Source organism: Leopardus geoffroyi, chromosome A2, assembly GCF_018350155.1.
Source record: "Leopardus geoffroyi isolate Oge1 chromosome A2, O.geoffroyi_Oge1_pat1.0, whole genome shotgun sequence".
Classification (NCBI taxonomy): Eukaryota; Metazoa; Chordata; class Mammalia; order Carnivora; family Felidae; genus Leopardus; species Leopardus geoffroyi.
In genome coordinates, this window is record NC_059331.1 from 157113766 (window position 1) to 157134276 (window position 20511).

At 42.4% G+C, this 20511-nt stretch overlaps 1 long non-coding RNA gene and 1 gene segment (V, D, J or C); one reads left to right on the forward strand and one right to left on the reverse strand.

Annotated features, from left to right (window-relative positions):
* Positions 1-656: 656 nt before the first annotated feature.
* The window catches only part of LOC123607009, a 46897-nt gene continuing 27042 nt past the window's right edge, over positions 657-20511 (reverse strand). Inside the window, exon 3 of the long non-coding RNA XR_006716606.1 lies at positions 657-787. This is a non-coding gene — a long non-coding RNA (uncharacterized LOC123607009). The remainder of the gene's footprint in view (positions 788-20511) is intronic.
* On the forward strand, positions 17545-18434 carry LOC123607002. The segment is given in 2 exon segments: positions 17545-17735; positions 17862-18434. Coding segments are annotated over 2 exon segments (432 nt in total).

The following is a 20511-nucleotide window of genomic DNA, read 5'->3' on the forward strand; positions in this document are numbered from 1 at the left end:
AAATATAACAAAAGCCCAGAGAATAAGAATATAAACTAAAGGGCAATGGAGACCTGGACATGGTGAGAAAAACAATGCAACTGAAAGAATATAAATTCTTAATCGTAACCCATTTCCTAAGCTGATTGCCTCAGGCGAGAGTAGTCATTCTGTTGTTTCCCTAGATGCATCACGCGTTTGTCATAAATATTGTTTTGTATAGTTCAACATTTTTTCATATAAAGTAACTGCTCAGCGATTGTGTATGTGTGGCAAAACTATGATTGATATACACGACGCTATGTGATTCATTACCTGAGATGAAAGGGAGAAGGCAAATTGACAAGTTAAAAAGCAAAGAAGTGAATAATGTGTAAGTGACTTTATAAAAAGTAGCAAAAGAACAGAGTCTGGGAAAAAGAAAATGAAAGCAGGTTGAAACTCACCCTAGTGGTTTTTAGCAGCTCTCCCTGCCCTCCCACATCCTATGAAATATTTTGGACTCGTACACACAGTGGCTGTGAAGGCAACGGCAAGCGATCGCGGCACAAGGAGGTTCTGATGGGGACGGGGAAGCCTTAAAGCAAAGGCCATGGGCCATTGCTTTTCCCCTGAGCCCACCATGAGCTTCAGACTTCTCTGCTGTGTGGCCCTTTTTTTCTGGGGAGCAGGTAAGCTTCTTGGATTCCGTTTCTGGACTTTCTCCCATGGCTGTAATATCAGTCTGCCTCCTGGGCTTTTTCTCCAGTTTCTGTCTCTTTCCTCCACAGGCTCCATGGACACCCAGGTCACCCAGAGTCCTAGATACCTGGTCAGAGGGAAGAAACAGACAGCAAAGATGAATTGTATCCCTGTAAAAGGACACAGTTATGTTTATTGGTATCGGCAAAAGCTGGAAGAGTTCAAGTTTTTGGTTTACTTACAGAATGGAAATATTTTGGATAAGACAGAGAAGTTTCAAGATCAGTTTGTGGCTCAATGCCCCCAAAACTCACCCTGCAGCCTGGAAATCAAGTCCACTGAGCCAGGGGATTCAGCCCTGTATTTCTGTGCGAGCAGCGAATCCACAGTGCTGAATGTCAGCTTTTCTTAGAACACAAACACATCGTGGACCCAGCCCAGGAAATATGTGGTATATTAGGTAGGTAGGAACTAACAGAAACCCAGTGTGGGGAGCATAAACCAGAAGGAAAAAACGGTAGACAGCAACTCTAGGTGAGCAGAAAGGGATGTTTAAAACAGCTGATGGGGACAGAAACCCAAAGAGAGAGAAGGAAAGTGTAAAAAAAGGGCTCAGGTTCCCCACTTTGCAGGATATCTGGCAAAGAGAAGAAGGAAAGACCCAAGATACCTTTTTCCCCATGAATCTGGTGGAGTTTTAACAATCTCTATGAAAATATGTAATTCTGTGCTTTTACCTGGCAAAGGATAATGGGTAGGTCACCCATCTTTCATGTGAACCCTGACCATTTGGGCCAACACATTTCTTTGAACCAGACCCAGAGACTTGTTAGGGTTCATAACTCCTCACAGCTGTCCCTTCCCTAGAAACTTGGTAGGAAACTCAGTAACCCCCTCCTTCCAGAATACTACAATTATGCAACTTTTAAAAGCAACTTTCTTGGGGCATAACATACACACCATAAAATGTATCCATTTTAAGTATGGATTTCAAAACTTTCTGACCAATTTTGACACCCATGTGACCAGCACGACATTCAAGATATAGAACATTTCCTACTCCCCAAAACATTCCCCCAAACTCTTTCATTGAGGCCTTTGCTAATTTCTGTCAGCACCACTATGAATTTTTTTTTATCAGACGCGCCTTGCACATATTTTGTTGAATTTTTCCTATTCATTTTAAAGAAATGTACTGTGAATGTGCTTTTTAATATTCATAAGAACTTTATTCAAATATTTTCCACCAAGATTTCACATTAGCCCAATTCAGTTTAGTCTTTGCATTTTCAACTGATGCCTCGCCATAAGTACATTACATAAAAGACAGACCTTCTCGAGAAGACGGTCGATCACCAGCAGGTGTATGTGAGCTCACAATGTCAACCTCACCTCCTCTTTGAACCACTTAAGTATCAGTCAGCTCTGCTGTCAGGTAAAACATACTAGTTCAAACATATTGGTAAAAGTTGCGAAACTTCTGCAGAGTGCCCTCTAAGATGAGGTTTGGTGGTGGAAATAAGCCGGGAGTTAAGAATAATAGAAGGGTGTGTTGTGCCTGCAGCACGTGACTTGGAGTGGAGCTGGGGCGCCGCATCCCTGCTGGTCCCGCCGGGAACCCTCTTCTTGTTCCCCTCGGGGGCCATTTTGTCAGGTCCTTGGTCCTGCAGCACAGGGTCACCTTTCTCCTCTCCTTCCTACCCAATCAGTTCGGTGTTCCTGGCTTTCAGTATCCAGATCAGCAATCTCTTCCTTTTGATTGGATTGTTTAGACCACTTACTTTTAATAGAATTAATATAGTTGAGTGAAAAGGCCACATCTTGCTCTTGTTTCCTATGTGTTCCATTTACCTATTTCTTCTTTCCCCTTCTAGGTAACCATTTTTATTTTTCTCCTGGCTTATTCTTTCACTGTTTGTTTTGAAAATATATAAACATCCCAAGGCAAATGGGTGCAGCCACTCTGGAAAACAGTATGGAGGTTCCTCAAAAAGTAAAAATAGAACTACCCTAGGACCCAGCAATTACACTACTAGGTATTTATCCAAGGGATACAAGTGTGCTGTTTCAAAGGGACACATGCACCCCCATGTTTATAGCAGCACTATCCACAATAGCCAAAGTACGGAAAGAGCCCAAATGTCCATCGATGGATGAATGGATAAAGAAGATGTGGTAGATAGATAGATAGATAGATAGATGATAGATACAACACACAATGGAATATTACTCAGTGATCAAAAAAGAATGAAATCTTGTAACAATGCGGATGGAACTAGAATGTATTATGCTAAGTGAAATAAGTCAGTTGGAGAAAGACAAATACATGATTTCACTCATATGTGGAATTTAAGAAATAAAACAGAAGAATGTAGGGGAAGGGAAGGAAAAATAAGATAAAAACAGAGAGAGAGACAAACTCTAAGAGACTCTTAAATACAGAGAACAAACTGAGGGTTGCTGGAGGGGAAGTGGGTGGACAGATGGGCTAAATGGGCATGGGCATTAAGGAGGGCACTTGTCGGGATGAGCACTGGGTGTTATATGTAAGTGATGAATTACTCAGTTCTACTCCTGAAACCATTATTACACTATATGTTAATTAACTTGGATTTAAATAAAAAATAAATTTAAAATTTTTTTAATTAAAAAAAATTGTAAGAATAAAGAAAAAAATTTTTAAATAAGAAAATATATAAACATCCCAGATGGTGAAGTACCTCACCAAAGGCATGGAATGGGAACAGGCCATGGGATCTTTTGCAATATGGGAAAAGACGTTTAATAATACGACTTTTCATTATTTACTCCTTTGAGCTGCCTCTGAAACCTGACACAGCTTAGCAATGAATGTGACAAGGATCTTGAATGCAACAGAATGGTCTAAATTTGGTCAACAAGAAGACTATATATGTGTGTATACACACACACACACACACACACACACACACATATTACCATTCATTGGGATCTGACGTGTCTCAGAATTAGTTACGTTTGCTATTGTAAGAGGTTATATTAAAATTTATACTGTGTTGGGGCGCCTGGGTGGCGCAGTCGGTTAAGCGACCGACTTCAGCCAGGTCACGATCTCGCGGTCCGTGAGTTCGAGCCCCGCGTCGGGCTCTGGGCTGATGGCTCAGAGCCTGGAGCCTGTTTCCGATTCTGTGTCTCCCTCTCTCTCTGCCCCTACCCCGTTCATGCTCTGTCTCTCTCTGTCCCAAAAATAAATAAAAACGTTGAAAAAAAAATTTTATAAAGTTTATACTGTGTAGATTTTTTGCTATTCCATTTTGGAGATATTATTTCCAGTTGCAGAGTTCCTTTGCATAAAGCCTCACTCTTCCATGCAAGAAACTATATCTCTATCACACTGTGTCACTGTCACTCTCTATTCCGGTAAGTTCCATCTAGAATCACATATACATCGTGATAAAGAAGATGAGGAAGAGGAGGAGGAGGAAGGGGAGGTGGAAGGTAGCTGATATTGAAGATGGTACATAGAAAGCTAGATTATAGAAATTGTATCACATTCTCAGGACTAGAATACAACTACACTAAGTACCCATGATGGTCAAATTTAGGTCTGCAAATCAGTCTAAAGTAGTGGTTTACATTTTTTCTTCTTTTTTAAAAAAAAATCAGGACATTTTTGACAAATCTGAGGCTTGTGGGCCAACTATTTCCGGGAATATATGAGCTTCCTAATGCTTCCTTTCACATATTGCAATGCGAATCATATCCTCTTTCAAAGCAATCATCCTGGGGCACCTGGATGGCTCAGTGGGTTAAGCATCTGACTTCAGCTCAGGTTATGATCTTGCTGTTCACAAGTTTGAGCCCCACATCGGGCTCTGTGCTAACAGCTCAGAGCCTGGAGCCTGCTTCGGATTCTGTGTCTCCTTCTCTCTGTGGCCCTCTCCTGCTCATGCTCGCTCTCTCTCTCTCTCAAAAATAAATTAAAAAATAAAAAAAAGCAGCAATCCTAATCTGTGACCCATGGACCTCCAAAGTGTGCATAGATGGAATTCAGGGAATCCATGAATTTGAATGGGATAAATGTTATCTTTAACTTCACTAACCTCTAACTAAACTATAGACCTTAGTTCATGATAGATACAGCTAATAAACATAGCACTGTTCACAGTACCTGGACAAAGGCAATAATAGAAATCATAGATATTTTGCATATATTACAGTTGGTATGAAAGTCATAGATATTTTTATACCTCATTCATAAAATAAATATCATTTACTCTTATTACTACTTTGAATAAGGGTAGTTTTCAATTCACCAGAATATATTTTTTAATAACTTTTAAAGATGTCATATTAACATATCATAAATTTATTTTAAAATATTTTGATAACTGCATTTCAGAACAACTGGCTTCCTTCATAATACAATATATTCTATTTAGTGGGTTTAATACATTATTCTGAGAAGGGGTCCTTAGGATTCACTGGATGGCCAAGGGGGTCCATGTATGAATAAGGTTAAGAGTCCCTGCATAAGGAATGAGATCCTCAGCTTTGCAGATGTGATTGAGAACTTGAAGCCTAGACCTGGTCATTGGAGGCAATTCTTTCTCCGAGTTCTACACTCACTGCTGCACTTTCTGACGGTCCTAATTCTATATCATTATACCACTGCCTTCCCCCCACCCTCTCGCTCTCTCTCTCTCTCTCTCTCACACACACACACACACACACACACACACGGACAAACACACAGGCCCCTTTCTTCTAGGAGCAGGCAGCAACCATTTCTAAGCTTCATCATAAAAGTGTCTTTTTAAATTTTTTTTAAAGTTTATTTATTTATTTTGAGAAAGAGAGAGGGCACACATAAAGGGAGAAGGGGCAGAGAGAATGAGCAACAGAATCCAAAGCAGGCACTGAGGCATCAATGTAGAGCCACATGTGGGACTCAGACTCACAAACTGTGAGATCATTAACCTTAGCCGAGATCAAGAGTTGGGCGCTTAGTTGACTGAGCCACCCTGGCACCCCAAAGTGTCTTTTTTTAAGTTTATTTCTATGGAGAGAGAGAGAGAGAGAGAGAGAGAGAGAGAGGGCGAGTGCATGAGTAGGGGAGGGGCAGAGAGAGAGAGAGAGAGAGAGAGAGAATCTCAAGCAAGCCCCACACTGTCAGCGCAGAGTCTGGTGGGGGCCTCGAACCCAGAACAGCAAGATCATGAGGCAAAACCAAGAGTTGGACGCTTAACTGACTGAGCCACCCAGGTGCCCCATGAAATTGTCTTTTATTACAGATGACCTCAGACATAAAAATAAAGAAACCATTAATCTACCAAAATAATAGCATTTAAGAAATAATTAACCTGCAATTATTTATTTTCATTTATCTAAAACTCTCAAAAAGAAACTATGTTATGCAATGAATTTACATTAATTGCATACATTTCAACTCAATACTGGAAACTGATATTTTAGTTAGCTAGCACAATTCTGTGTCAGTAAATGTCTGATTTTTTTCTGACACAGTACTAATTCCACAAATCCCATGGATTACAACACCAGGTCCAGAGAATAATAATAGCAAACGCAAATATGGTGCTTATTCTGTATGAAGAACTATCCTAAATTCCTTATTTATATAAAGTTCACAACAACTTTTGAAGTAGGTACTCATGATACCCATCTTACCAATAAGAAAATAAAATTACAGGGAAGCACAAGACTTGTCCACCTTTAGGTAACTACTAAATGTCCGGACCGGGACGCAAGCCCAGGCCCTAGTCCGGGCCCCAGGGGAGGGTGGGCTTAGGACCCTTTGCTATCCCAAAATCACTCGAGGAGTCTGTGCTCCATCTACCATATCGATTATAATAAATACAGAGGATGGGAAGAATTGGCTCTATCTTATAACCACGAACAATTCGAACATGTTCTTGTATCTGCAACAGTATTGACAGGAACAGGGCAGTTGATAGACAAGCAATAGACTCTGAAAATTGCAGGCATTTCTTTTCCAAGCTCTTGTCACAGCGAGCACAGAGGCACGGGGTGTATCGGGTGTAACTGACCGGGAAACGGGGAACCTGGTCCTCTCACCACTTGGGACCTTGTCCCTTTAGAAGGGATATAAAGAGCTGCGTAGGCAGAAGACACAAGTGACTTGATCTCTGAGCCTTACTGTACCCATCTGCAAAATGAGCTTTGACAGTCATTCATCTTCTAGCGGTGATAACTTCTGCATACTAAGTCAGGGGGAGCCCTACGTTCTAGTCCCCTCCCCTGGGCTCTCTCAGTCCGTGTCTAGACCTTCACAAAGACTACCCCTGTCATGGGCAGCTGCGCCCTCTGCTACGGGGCCCTGTTTCTCCTGGGAAGAGGTGAGCCCAACACCCAGTCAGTAAATTCCTATCCTGGGCGTGCAGCCCCCCACTCGGCTACCTTCTTCTTACGATAGCATTGGGCCCCCCTTCTGGACATTATCCTCAGCCTTTGTAGCCTTTCCCCCGCAGGACCCACGCATGCTGAAATCTACCAGACGCCAGCAGTCCTGCTCAGCAGGGCTGGGCGCCATGTGATCCTGGAGCGTAAACAGAACTTGCGATACAATGCAATGGACTGGTGCTGGCAGGACCCAGGCCGAGGTCTGAGGCTGATTTACTACTCAACGGTTGAAAAAGATGTTCCGAGGGGAGACGTAACTGAAGGGCACAGTGTCTCTCGAGAGGAGAAGGCGCTACTTCCTCTCACTTCCTCTCACTGTGAAGCTGGCGCACACCAGCCAAACAGGCTTGTACCTCTGTTCTGGAAGCGCACCACAGTGGAGCACGGCCACTGGCCACCTGCACGCACACCTGCTGCAGCCCCGCGGCCCCACTGTTGTAATCTTTCTAAACTCCCTCTCTGCCGAGTAGCCTTCCTGCACTCTCTGGATTTTTTTTTTTTTTTTTTTTTGCAATTTTTAAAAAAATTTTTCTTAATCCTTATTTATCGTTGAGAGCCAGGGAGACAGAGCACAAGTGGGGGAGGGACAGAGAGAGAGGGAGACACAGAACCCGAAGCAGGATCCAGGCTCTGAGCTGTCAGCCTAGACTCAGGGCTTGAACTCACAAACCGTGAGGTCATGACCTGAGCCAAAGTCAGACACTTAACTGACTGAACCACCCAGGCACCCTCTCTCTGGATTCTTTTTTTTTTTTTTTTTTTTTAATGTTTATTTATTTTTGAGACAGAGAGAGAGCATGAGTGGGGGAGGAGCAGAGAGAGAGGGAGACACAGAATCTGAAGCAGGCTCCAGGCTCCGAGCTGTCAGCACAGAGCCCGACGCGGGGCTCGAACTCACGGACCGTGAGATCATGACCTGAGCTGAAGTCGGACGTTTAACCGACCAAGCCACCCAGGCGCCCCTCTCTGGATTCTTAATCAAGCACTCAAGAGAACAGACCCAGGGGATACACTTAATTCTGTGCGCGCACTCAAGAGAACAGACCCAGGGGATACACTTAATTCTGTGCGCCTCCTGGGTCTTAATCACTCCTTTTACATTTATCTGTGTCTTTTCTTGAGATGTTACTGTGTCTGGTCCCCTTTCTGAATGCAAAGGATACGAAATTGAATAGAAACGCATCCTTTCTGCCAGAAGCTAATAGTCTAGGAAGAGAGTAATTAGAATAGAATAGAATAGAGGGGTGGTATTGGGAGGTTATGAGGTCTCGAAGGGAAAACCAAGAGGTTTCAAAGACGCTGGCAATATTTTATTTCCGGAGTGGGGTTATTTGTTCAAGTGCTCATTGTATTGGTATGTTATCAAATTATTGGATATATATTCAATATCAGTATTTTAATGTGGAGAAAACAATCTCCATTGAACAATTGAAGGGGAAAGGAGAAGCCTATGGAAAGGTATACATTAAGCTATTAACATTACTTCCCTAGAATGGGGATGGGGAGGAAGGAAGGAAGAAAGTAAGCAAAAATAGATCACAAGAAAAGAAGTGTACTACTTAAATTAAAGGTTGATAGAAAAATCAGAGAAGAAAATGAGAGGTTATCTCACAATAAATGAACAAGCCAAAACATACCAAAAATATCAAGAAGGTAAAATATTCTGCAAAGCAGTGTTTAGCCTCAGAATCACAAAAACAACAGTAACAAAAGGGGCCTGTATTAAATGGAAAGATAATTAGATAATTAACATCAAAGCAATGCCCAGTCCTGGGTTAGAAACTGTGTTTAAATCCATGTAAAAGGGTTTTTTTTCAAACAGCTGCTAAACTCTGAATAAAAATCGGGTAGTAGATAAAATTAAAATGCATCGATAGTGAAAGATTATGAAAATTATATTAAGTTAATACATTTTTTTAAAAGGTTATACAACAGCATTTACAGAACGATATACTTTTTATCAAAGAGAATGTACACATGCACGCAGAGTGGGGGAGGAAAGGAGAGATCTGGAAAGACCATCACTAAGGTGTTAACAGGCATCATCTTTGGCAGTCATGTGGTTTTATCTTTATTTTCTAACTTTCTAAAAAATAGATGTTGTTTCTGTTGGCAAAACTAGATATAAAATTTTTTTAAAGTGAATATTTCTAGGGGCTCCTGGGTGGCTCAGTCAGTGGAGCGTCCAACTCTTGATTTCAGCTCAGATCATGATCCCACAGTAGTGGGATCGAGCCCCTCGTCGGGCTCTGTGCTGAGCCGGAACTTGCTTGGGATTCTCTCTCTCTCCCCCTGTGCCCCTCTTCCCCTGCTTGCACTTCCTCTCTCTAAAAAAAGAAAAAAAGACAAAGAGTAAATAAAATGAATATTTCTAAATAAATAAAACACAAACTGGGTGTATTTACTGAGCTGGGATAAAAGCTTTCCTTCCAATGCCATGATGTGTTTTTGCTCATTGACACGAAGCAGTTTCATGATGATTATGAGTCTGCAAAGCAATCACGTCACAGGAAGGTTGTTGATGGAGCCTGAAAAAGCCTCATCCTTTTGCTACTCTGATGCCACCATGGGCTCAGGGCTCCTCTGCTGTGCAGCCCTTTGTCACCTGGGAGCCAGTGAGTCCTGAGCACAAAAGAAAAATCCAGTTCCCGCTTGTCAACTCCCAGCCCCAAGCTCTTCCCTCACAGGATCCCTCCTGGGCTTTGTCTACAGCTTCTGTGTCTTCTTCTTAAAGGCTGCCTTGATGCCAAAGTCACCCAGACTCCAGGACATCTGGTCAAAGGCAAAGGACAGAAAACAAGGATGGATTGTATCCCCGAAAAAGGACATACTTTTGTTTACCGATATCAACAGACCCAGAAAAAAAAGTTTAAGTTTTTTAATTTACTTTCAGAACGATAAAGTGCTTACTCAAATCGACTTGCTCAAGGAGCGATTCTCAGCTAAATGTCCCCCAAACTCACCCTGCAGCCTGGAAACCCGGTCCTCTGAACCAGGAGGCTCAGCACTGTACTTCTGCGGCTATCGCAGAGCGCGGAAGTGTTAGCTCCTCTTCGTGCACAAACTCGTCGTGGACCCCACTCAGGAAGCAGGTGGCGAATTTGGTTGAAAGGAAGCAACAAGTCAGCTGGAGCTAGCCTAAGCCACAGTGGCTTTAATACGAGGCTAAAGGATGTTCAGCAGCCATCAAGGAGTGATGGACAATTCTGGAAAAAATCACCACTTGGGCCAGGGGCTGGAATGACTGCCTCTCGGGGCTCACTTTTCTTCTTGTTTTGTCCACTTCATGTTCTTCTCTCCCTGTGTTCTGTCTTTCTCTTTTCTTCCAGTCCTCACGGTGGAAGGTGATGATGAGATGGTAACTGAAGGTCACGAGTTCAGTTGCCATCATTCCACCGCAATGCTACCGACCAGCTCACCTCGTTCTAAACCTGGGGTCAAATCCAGGGGAAACAATAGCCTGGTCATGATCCAACCATGACCCTTCTCCTAGAGCATTCAGCCTTTACCACGTGTGCATGCACGCATGTATTTAAAATCATGTAAATCTTTATTATGCATGCAATTCTGCCTTTTAGATTTCCCCCACTCAGCTCAGGTGAGTGAAATGCTTCATTCTTCTGTATGTACGTGTAGTCTGTTGCTTCTAGGTGAGTTACAGCACTCTATGCCTGTTTCTCCGGGAATAGACCCAGTTTTCCTCTGATGTCATGCCAGCTTTGAGTATGCTTGTATACAACCCTTCCTGGACCTGTAGGATCATTTTATAGGATTGTACACCCAGAATCATGACTGCTGAGACATCGAGTACCATTTGTGTACATTATTTTCTGTATCTAGATACCATCAGAGGGCCCTGCAGGTTGGTGCATGAGTCTCAAATCTCACTTAAAAGTACATAAAGCTTCCCATATCCCCTACCCTCTTATGGCGTTATCCAGCTGTCTAGATTATTGGTCTAAGAAGGTAAAGAGATTCCAATCTCTTATCCACCCCCCTTCTCCTAGAACACCATCAGTGCTTACCTTAAAAATGCAGATGACAATTTAAGAAAAATAAATAAAACCAATAATTTAATAGGAAGAGAGAGAGAAGTTACTTTACACTCCTATACTATCAACTGGCAACAATCTAGAAAGCTGGATGATGGTCTCTCCCTCCCCACTTCTCCCATTTGCATTTTTTCTGACTGCTAATGAATTTGAGCCCTTCCTCATTAGATGGTGGTCCTGGATTTCTGTTCTCGAAATGGTCTATTTGTATTCTTAGGCCATTTCTCTACTGAGAGTTCTGTATTTTTCTCAAAGGTTTGTAGATATCAGTCCCTTTTTTATCTTAGAATAAAGCTGAAATATCGCCTCCCTATATGGTGCACCCCTGTCTCAAACTTCAAAGAGCCAGTAGGTATGGAGAGAAACAGGTGGGTCTCCTCTGAGCAGGTGCACGTTACCTCCATTACATGAAAGACACTGCTATTTCTCTCCCATTGTTACTCCCATCATTGGGTATCACACAAACATTTCCAACCACTGCTGCCCCCCACACTGCTTACCACCCATCAACAACCTCCTTTCATCCAGAAATGAAAAGAAAATGCTTCACTCCATTCGGCTATGCTTTTTGCCCCCCGGAGTAAACCAAATGAATTTTTCTCCCTCTTTTTTCTAACCGGATTCTGCTGGCTGGTTACAGCAAGGAGCAGTAAAAATTCACACATTTTTCTTAAAGACTTAACATTTGTCCTCAGATTGTCTATTTCAGGACCAAATGCCATCCAGGGCAATCACCAATTTCATTGAGCTCTTGATATGATAGCTGATTCACATTAATTTCACCATTTTAAGTCACTGAGACATAAAAAGATTGGGAATTTTCTAGTTACATTGCATGGAATTTTAGTCTCTGGGGAAGAGAGAAGCGTAAAAAGAGAGACACGATACGTGTATTTCAAATAACATGTATAGTTATGGCAAATAGATTTTTTTTTTTTACCAAAAACATGAGAATGTTATATGCTCTGTGGGGAGAACTTTTTCTTTGGACAAATTAAAACAAATTCCTGATGAATAACTTAGGGAAACAAATTTTAAGTGATACCCAGAAAACTATCAGCATTTACTATAAAGATGGATATAATCATTTAAGAAAAGGGGACACCTGGGTGGCTCAATCGATTAAGCATCTGACTTCGGCTCATGTCATGATCTCACAGTTTGTGGGTTCAAGCCCCGCACTGGGCTCTGTGCTGACAGCTCAGAGCCTGGAACCTGCTTTGGATTCTGTGTCTCCCTCTCTCTTTCTGCCCCTACCCCACTTGTGCCCCGCCCCTCAAAAAAACACATTAAAAAATCACACAAAGGAAAATATTAAAAATAATAATAACTTAAGAAAAGGATCAAACCAACAGTTTAACAAGGAATGAGAAAATATAAATATAAAAAGTCTCATGTAAATTTGGAAATAAATAATACTTGTGAAAAGTGTTTAAGAACCCTTAAACGATGAATTGCATTATCCAGTTTGATCAAGAACTCTATCAGAGGGTTACTCTTATAAACTTCTTATAATAGTGTCAGCTTGACAAGAGGATCAGAACCTTAAAAGTGCAATAAACAATGTCATAATTATATGACCTTAATGAGAATAACAGGAATTTGGCTTCAAGTCAGAACGGACAGTTGTTACCATATTTGCCTACATCTAGAAGCTACTGTAAAGCTTGATGGAATTTTTTAAGGCAGCTCTCAGGCAGCAGGCAGCAGGCAGTGGAGGGCCATCATCAGAGAGAGGAGGGAAGATGAAAGGGGGTGTCATGATTGCCTCAGGTCTGTGCATTGGAACAGCTTCTAAACTGCAGCACGAGAGCATGGAACCCAAGCAGAGCAACATCAGGGAGACAGAGAGCAGAGTTCAGGGCTGAGCTGCTGTAGGGAAGGAAAATGGCAGACAGAGGGCTCCAATATTGCCCAGGGGTCAAACACCAAATAGCAGACACTTAGAGAGCCTCAGTGAAGCCTGACAGAGAGCAGGGCTGGAGATTCCAGCTGCCACACAGTCCAGGGGTCCATGTGAATCCTGACCAGCCAGAGAGGAGCGATCCCACTGAATCCCCTGGGAATACACTTGGCACCTCAAGTCTGGGGGTCACACTTCAAGAAGGGGGCCACCCAGGTCCAAGAGCAAGAGCCATTCTACAACTGCCCTAACAAACTTCAACAAGCCTCCCTGGGAGCTAGCTGATCTGTCAATAAATTAAATGGCTTCTAGAGAAAAATTGCATAGCACTCGCTAAGTAAAGGCAGGAAGAAAGGAAGAAAGAAAGAAAGGAGAAAGAAAAATCTAGACTCTCAACCATGCAGCATGCACAATTTCAGTCATGCAACGAAAAAGTACTAGACATGGAAAGAAATGGGAAAATATCCCCCATACATAGAGGGAAATGGGCAATGGAAACCAACCCTGAAATAACACAGAAATTTCAGACAAGAGATTTTAAATAATTATTATTATAGAAATATGTTCCAGGATTTACAGGAAACTGTGTTCATAATTTGATCAATTGATAAAAGTGATTAACCCATAGCAGTCAAGACAAAAGGGGGAAAGACACAAATTCCCATATCAATGATGAAAAAGAGAATATCTCCATAAACACAACAGACCTTAAAATAATAGAATATCATATATAAATGTTACAACTAGACGAAATTACCTGAAAAACACAAACTTACCAAACTGATTCAGGGTGGAATTAGAAATGTAAAGAAATTGAATTACTTATCAAAAACATCCCCTCAAAGGAAACTACAGACTCAGATTCATTTCTGGGTGAACTCTGGAAAACATTTAAGGAGGAAAAAAATCATACCAACTTTACAGAAACTTTTTTTAGAAAATAAACTAAACTAGGGGCGCCTGGGTGGCTCTGTCGGTTGAGCGTCCGACTTCAGCTCAGGTCATGATCTCACGGTACGTGAGTTCGAGCCCCGCGTCGGGCTCTGTGCTGACAGCTCAGAGCCTGAAGCCTGCTTCCAATTCTGTGTCTCCCTCTCTCTCTGCCCCTCCCCTACTCATGCTCTGTCTCTCTCTGTCTCAGAAATAAATAAAAACATTTAAAAAAAAAGAAAAGAAAAGAAACTAGAACTACTAGTTTAGAACTACTTCACAACTCATTATGTGAAGCTAGCAAAAACCTGATGCCAAAATCTGGCAAAGATATCGCAGAACAATATTTTTATGACCGTAGATGAAAAAAAAATCCTTTTCAACATATTAACAAATCAAATCCAAATGCATATACATATGGATGTGTGTGCATATGTGTATATCCATATATAGTGGTAATACATCATGACCAAGTAGGTTTATTGTAGGAGAATTATTAGCAGAATCATGAAGAATAATCATTTGATCATCTTTTTTTTTATTATTTTTAATGTTTATTTTTGAGAGAGACAGAGCATGAATGGGGGAGAGGCAGAAAGAGAGGGAGACACTGAAGCTGAAACAGGCTCCAGGCTCTGAGCTGTCAGCACGGAGCCTGTCGCGGGGCTCAAACTCACGAACTGTGAGATCATGACCTGAGTCAAAGTCAACGCTTAACCCACCGAGTCACCCAGGCGCCCTTCATTTGATCATCTTAATAAATGCTGAGAAAATTTTGACAAAATCCAGTACTCTTTCAAAGTAAGCACTCTTATCAAACTGGTAAACAGAATTTTCCCAGTCTGTTGGAGGTGATCAACAAAGAACACACAGCGAACGTCCTGTTTAATGGTTAATATTGAACACTTTCCTCTTGTGGTTGGATTAAGCTACGATGTTTACTCTCACCACTTTTCTTCAACATTAGATTGGGGGTCTTAACCAGACCTTGTGACAAGTGAAAAAAAAATAAGAGAAAAAAAATAAAAAGTCCTAACTATTGTAAAGGAATAAATAAAATTATGATTATTTTCAGTTCACATGGTTGTGTATATTAAAAACATTAGGAACTCAATAAACAACAGCTAGAAATAATTAGTGAATGTAGCAAGACGACACATCGTCAGTATAAAAAAACTCAAGTGTTTTTATGCTAATCGCAAACAATTGAAAAAGAAATGTTAGGAGACAATACCATATACGATAGTAAGAATAACAGGAATAAATTTAACAAAAGATGTTCAGTGAACAACTACAAAACATCACAAAGTGAAATTAAAGAAAATATTAAAAATGGAAAGATGTATCATGTCTATGGATTGGAAATTTCAGTGCATTAAGATAGCAGTTTTTGCAACAAATAACATTGGAACAATTGGATGATCATGTAAAATGAAATATACTTGACTGATACCTCATCCCATAAACAAAAGTCAATTTGAGATGGGTCATAGACCTAGTATAAAAGCTGTAATTACACACCTTCTGGGAGAAAACAGGAAAACATCTTTGTGAGTTTTCTTACAACACAGAAAGCACTAACCAGTAGTAAAAATTCTTTGTGCCCAAGGATGTGTCTACAGATCAATAATTCACAAATGAGAAGAGAGCTTCCAGTGTCCCTAGGATCACACCCAGGAACACACAGCATGTTGTGAAAAGCAGGGTGTGGGCGGAGACTGAGAGATGTGTGCTCTGCCTGTGGTGAGGGATGGGTCAGAGGAGAAGTGGGTTGTAAATAAGATTTAAGAGCCATAAGAGCCATCCCAGAGGAGGGGGAATACTGGTCCGTGCCATCAAGGACCATCTGGGGTGTGCAGAAATTGGAGTGTCTTTTTTAATTCTGTTCCCACCCAGTTATGTGTCTCCTGTGTTCCTTCCTCTGATGATGGTCGTTCACTCCTCCTCTGGCACAGATTCTGCTCCCAGTACGATGTATGTTTCTCTTCTCTTTGCCACGCGTCTGCACACTTCTCCCGTCAGACTCCACTAGCCCTCAACGGACAGGACCCCCGAAAACAGTTTACATTCACCTCCCAAATCTCTCCCACTCCAGTCACTGCCCACAGCAGGTGGGGAGGGGGAGCAGCAAAGCAGCATGTTTATGTTAAGAATTGCAGATTCGGGTGATGATTTTCCCACTAAGGACAAACCCAAATGACAATCATTCTTACAATTGTCCTGTTTATTTTAATCAAGCCCCTGGATAAGCAATTTATTGGGGGGGAAACCCCAAGTTTCTATGGATATGATTAATGAAGAACTCTATCCAGAAAGAGAGAGAAGGGAGAGAACACTGGAATATGTCATAGAGAACGTGTACTCTGGCTGCAAAATGTGCCTGCGTACTTCTGAATAAAGCAATGAGTATTCAAAATAACAGGCGCGAGAGAGAAATGGTGGCAAATGAACAAGAGAGGCCATGAGTTGGGAATTATTGCAGCCAGGTAACATGGGGGTACGGGGAGGCTCATTGTATCATGACAGCATCTGTTTTATACATGTTATAAATTTTCGTAATCAAAAGAGAAGCTATTAAAAAGGAGACGTTCCTGATGTGATATACAGCCGAACCGATTAGTGTAGGAGGCTCTGGTATATCCCTGGATAAGGAACAAGGAGAGGCACAGACCTGGAGGGGCAAAGAAGATTAACTGATCACATCAATATTTCACATGATCTTTGTGGTTCCGCTATCTTTGTTTTGTTTTGTTTTGTTTTAATATGAAATTTATTGTCAAATTGGTTTCCGTACAACACCCAGTGCTCATCCCAACAGGCGCCGTCCTCAATGCCCGTGGTTGTGCTGTCTTTGTACTTTGTCGTAATGAACTACTGAAGACTTTCCTCCTAAAGTCAGGAACAATTTATGTTGAGCTAAAATTACCTCTTCACGGAACTCTTTTCAGTTCATTCAAATGTGAGGGAAGGTGCTAAGTATTCTCTAAAGCGTATACCCACATTAAGAGAATACCTTCCTACAATTAGCCTGTATTTTCCATAAAGATCTGTGCCCAGGAAACATTGACCAGAACAAGAGCATCATTGAAGAGCAATGTAAATTTGGAACCAAGTTAATAGTGCTGGTCCCCTAGGAAAAGACAAAACTCTCAAACTTTATGGTGAATATGTTCAAATTGCATAGCCTACCTAGACCTGAGTGAGAAAAAAAAAATGAATAAATGCAGAAAAGAAAGAAAGAAAGAAAGAAAGAAAGAAAGAAAGAAAGAAAGAAAGAAAGAAATGTTACAGTGTCACAACCTCCACAGGAACTACTTTCTCTTTATGTGAAAGCAATCTGGATTTACTCCATAGCCTATTCAACGGGGATGAGGGCACGCCCTTGAGCTACTGAAATAGCTAAGGCGTGGGAAGAGGAAGAGACTAGTCTCTGGTCGGTGGCAGAGAAGAAGGAGGAAGAGAAGAGGGGGGAGTTGAAGAGTTTCAACATCCTCTGGTAGGACCCCCAGTAAGTAAACCAAGGCACCACCTGCCTGAGTAATAAGGGAGGGAAGGTAAGGCCTGGTGGGGAAAGGGGTGTGGCTGCATCTTACTCCAAGGCCAGATAAGCTGTGAGGGGCGAGGACATCACTGACCGAATTTTTCCCATTTCCTATCTCCGTGCCCTGTTTCCCCAGCACTCCAAGTTGGAAACGCCTCCATCTTGCCTCTCCCCACCATGGACCTCCTCTTGCTCCTGTGCTGTGTGGCCTTTTGTCTCTTGGGAACGGGTGAGTTTGGGAAACAAAGGGAAGTCCTTACATGTCCCAGGTCCTGGCTGAAGCTTTTCCCTTGAGCCTGTGGCAAGAGGACCCTTCCTGAGCTCTGGCTCCAGTTTCTGTCTTGTTTTCTCACAGGCTCCGTGGATGCTGGCATTACCCAGACCCCAAGGAATGGGATTATAGAGACAGGAAAGAGCATTGTACTGGAGTGTTCTCAGACTATGGATCATGCCTATATGTACTGGTATCGACAAGACCCAGAACTGGGGTTACAGCTGGTCTACTTATCCTACGGTACCGACGATATTAACGAAGGAGAGGTCTCCAATGGGTACAGTGCCTCTCGAAAGGAGCGAGAGAAATTCTCCCTGTTCCTAGAGACTGCCATTCCCAAACAGACAGCTCTTTACTTCTGTGCCACCAGAGACTTTCACAGTGCTTCTCGGCCACCTGCTTTCTATACAGAAAGACAGGCACATTTGCTCAGAGGGGCACAGAAGGCTTCCCCCGTGTGAGATGTGGGGATCTTTAGAGGTCTCAGTAGTTCTATGCTCCGTGTGCCTCAATCTGAGCTTGAGGCCACATTAGATCAATGTCCCTAGGCCATGGGGTGACTGAAACCACAGGCTGGACTGAACCTATCTCCCTACCCACTGACACTCTTTATGTATTCTAGTGGGGCTAGCCCGATAGTGGCATTCTAGAATGAACCTGACATTTGTCAATACCACCATGATTTTCTGTTTTTCTTTTTTCTTTTACTTTGGGGTGTGGTGGGGAGAGGAAGAGGGAGAGGGAGAAGAAGAGGGAGAGGGGGAGGGAGGGAGGAAGGGAGGGAGGGAGGGAGAGAGAGAGAAAGAGAGAGCGAGAGAGAGAGAGAGAGAGAACCCTAGGCAAGCTCCATGCTTAGCAAGGAGCCTGATGCAGGGTTCAATCCCACAACCCTGGGATCATAACCTGAGCTGAAATCAAGAGTTGTACGCTCAACCAACTGAGCCACCCAGGTGCCCCCACCATGATTTTCAATAAGAACATCTCTTATTAGCTCAAACACAATGTGGTTTTTCATGGTTCTTTTGCCTTTGTCTCTGCCCACTTTGCACTGTGCCCCTCTCCACTCTGTTCCTACCGACTGCCCCTTCATCCTGCTGTCCCCTTCTCTGTCCTGGTCCCTCCAAGTGCCAGCCACTCTTCAGCTCTGTATTTGAGTGCCTTTAGACCAGGAATAGGCCGACTACCTTGTTTTCTAAAACTTCATCCTAAATAAATTTCATTTCTATTTAAATCTGACTCAGAAGGTGAAGTTTGTCAAGTACCAGGACTGGGATCTAGAAAAGTTATCTTTCATCCACTGCCCCACATGTGGAACTCTGCTGAGAATAATCTTAACCTGCAGGGGCAGGTAGACTGTGTCATTATCTGGGTGTACTGGATCCCCCCAAAATGTGCCTTCTCCCCAGCATGGAGCCAAAGCTCGGAGCTTGGAGATTCCTCTTTCTCTCAAAGGCCCTGGAATAAGCCTCCAGCCCCCTGCGGAGGGGACCCTCCTGGGAGCCAGCAAACTCCCGGCATGAAAATACTCAATCAAGGGCTCCATAGCATAAAACCTGCCTAAGAATCAAATTGAGGACTTTCTTATGTGCTTTGTCTCTGTACTCCACGAGCCTCAATTATTTTGGCAAAAGAATCCATGACTCAGTGACAGTTCACTCAAAGAACCCAAGTTATTTCATTTTCTACATGTTCTGATCTGAGAAGAATGTCACACCTTTAAAAAAAAAAAAAAAAAATCTCCTGTATGAGTTCTAGCTCATCTGCTTTCCCTTTAAAAGGTCAGTTTGCTAGAATTTTGTTCTCTGCTTTCTATGCACACTTCATCGAAGCCTCATTCTGTAATAATAATTCTTCTCTCATAAACTATTAACTGTACCCTTTAATTATTTACTAGATATGTCTAGTAGATTTTCCTAGGACTTTTTCTTCTGCCTTCTTTTCCCCCTAGTATAGATATCCATCCTTAACCTTCCCACTCATGATCATGACAATTTCTTCACAAGTTCCAAACTGGTAGACTCAACTGTCTCCTGGACCTGCTCTACAGTTCAAACTCAAGTGATTTACTGCTGAATTTATCGTCCCCTCTCCCCTACACGCACCCATTCTGGCCCAAACCCTGTGTTTCTTCTCAGTCTTTTTTTTTTTTTTTTTTTTTAATTTTTTTTTTCAACGTTTTATTTATTTTTGGGACAGAGAGAGAGACAGAGAATGAACGGGGGAGGGGCAGAGAGAGAGGGAGACACAGAATCGGAAACAGGCTCCAGGCTCTGAGCGTCAGCCCAGAGCCTGACGCGGGGCTCGAACTCACGGACCGCGAGATCGTGACCTGGCTGAAGTCGGACGCTTAACCGACTGCGCCACCCAGGTGCCCCTCTTCTCAGTCTTAAACCACCATTCTAGATTCCTCCTTCCATAAGCTCTCATTAAATCCATTTGCAAATCTATTACTTCTGTATTTCATATTGTCATAGGTTTGGTTTTCTAGAAAGCAGACTTCGTTAGGGGAGATCAGTGTTCAGTGGGTTATTAGAAAATGTCGTTGATTGATGGGGGGTGGGAGGGAGAGGAGGGCGGGTGATGGGTATTGAGGAGGGCACCTTTTGGGATGGGCACTGGGTGTTGTATGGAAACCAATTTGACAATAAATTTCATATATTGAAAAAAAAAATGCCGTTGTGATCAACATAAGTAGAAGGGAAAGAAGGAAGGATGGACTGAGGAAGAAGCC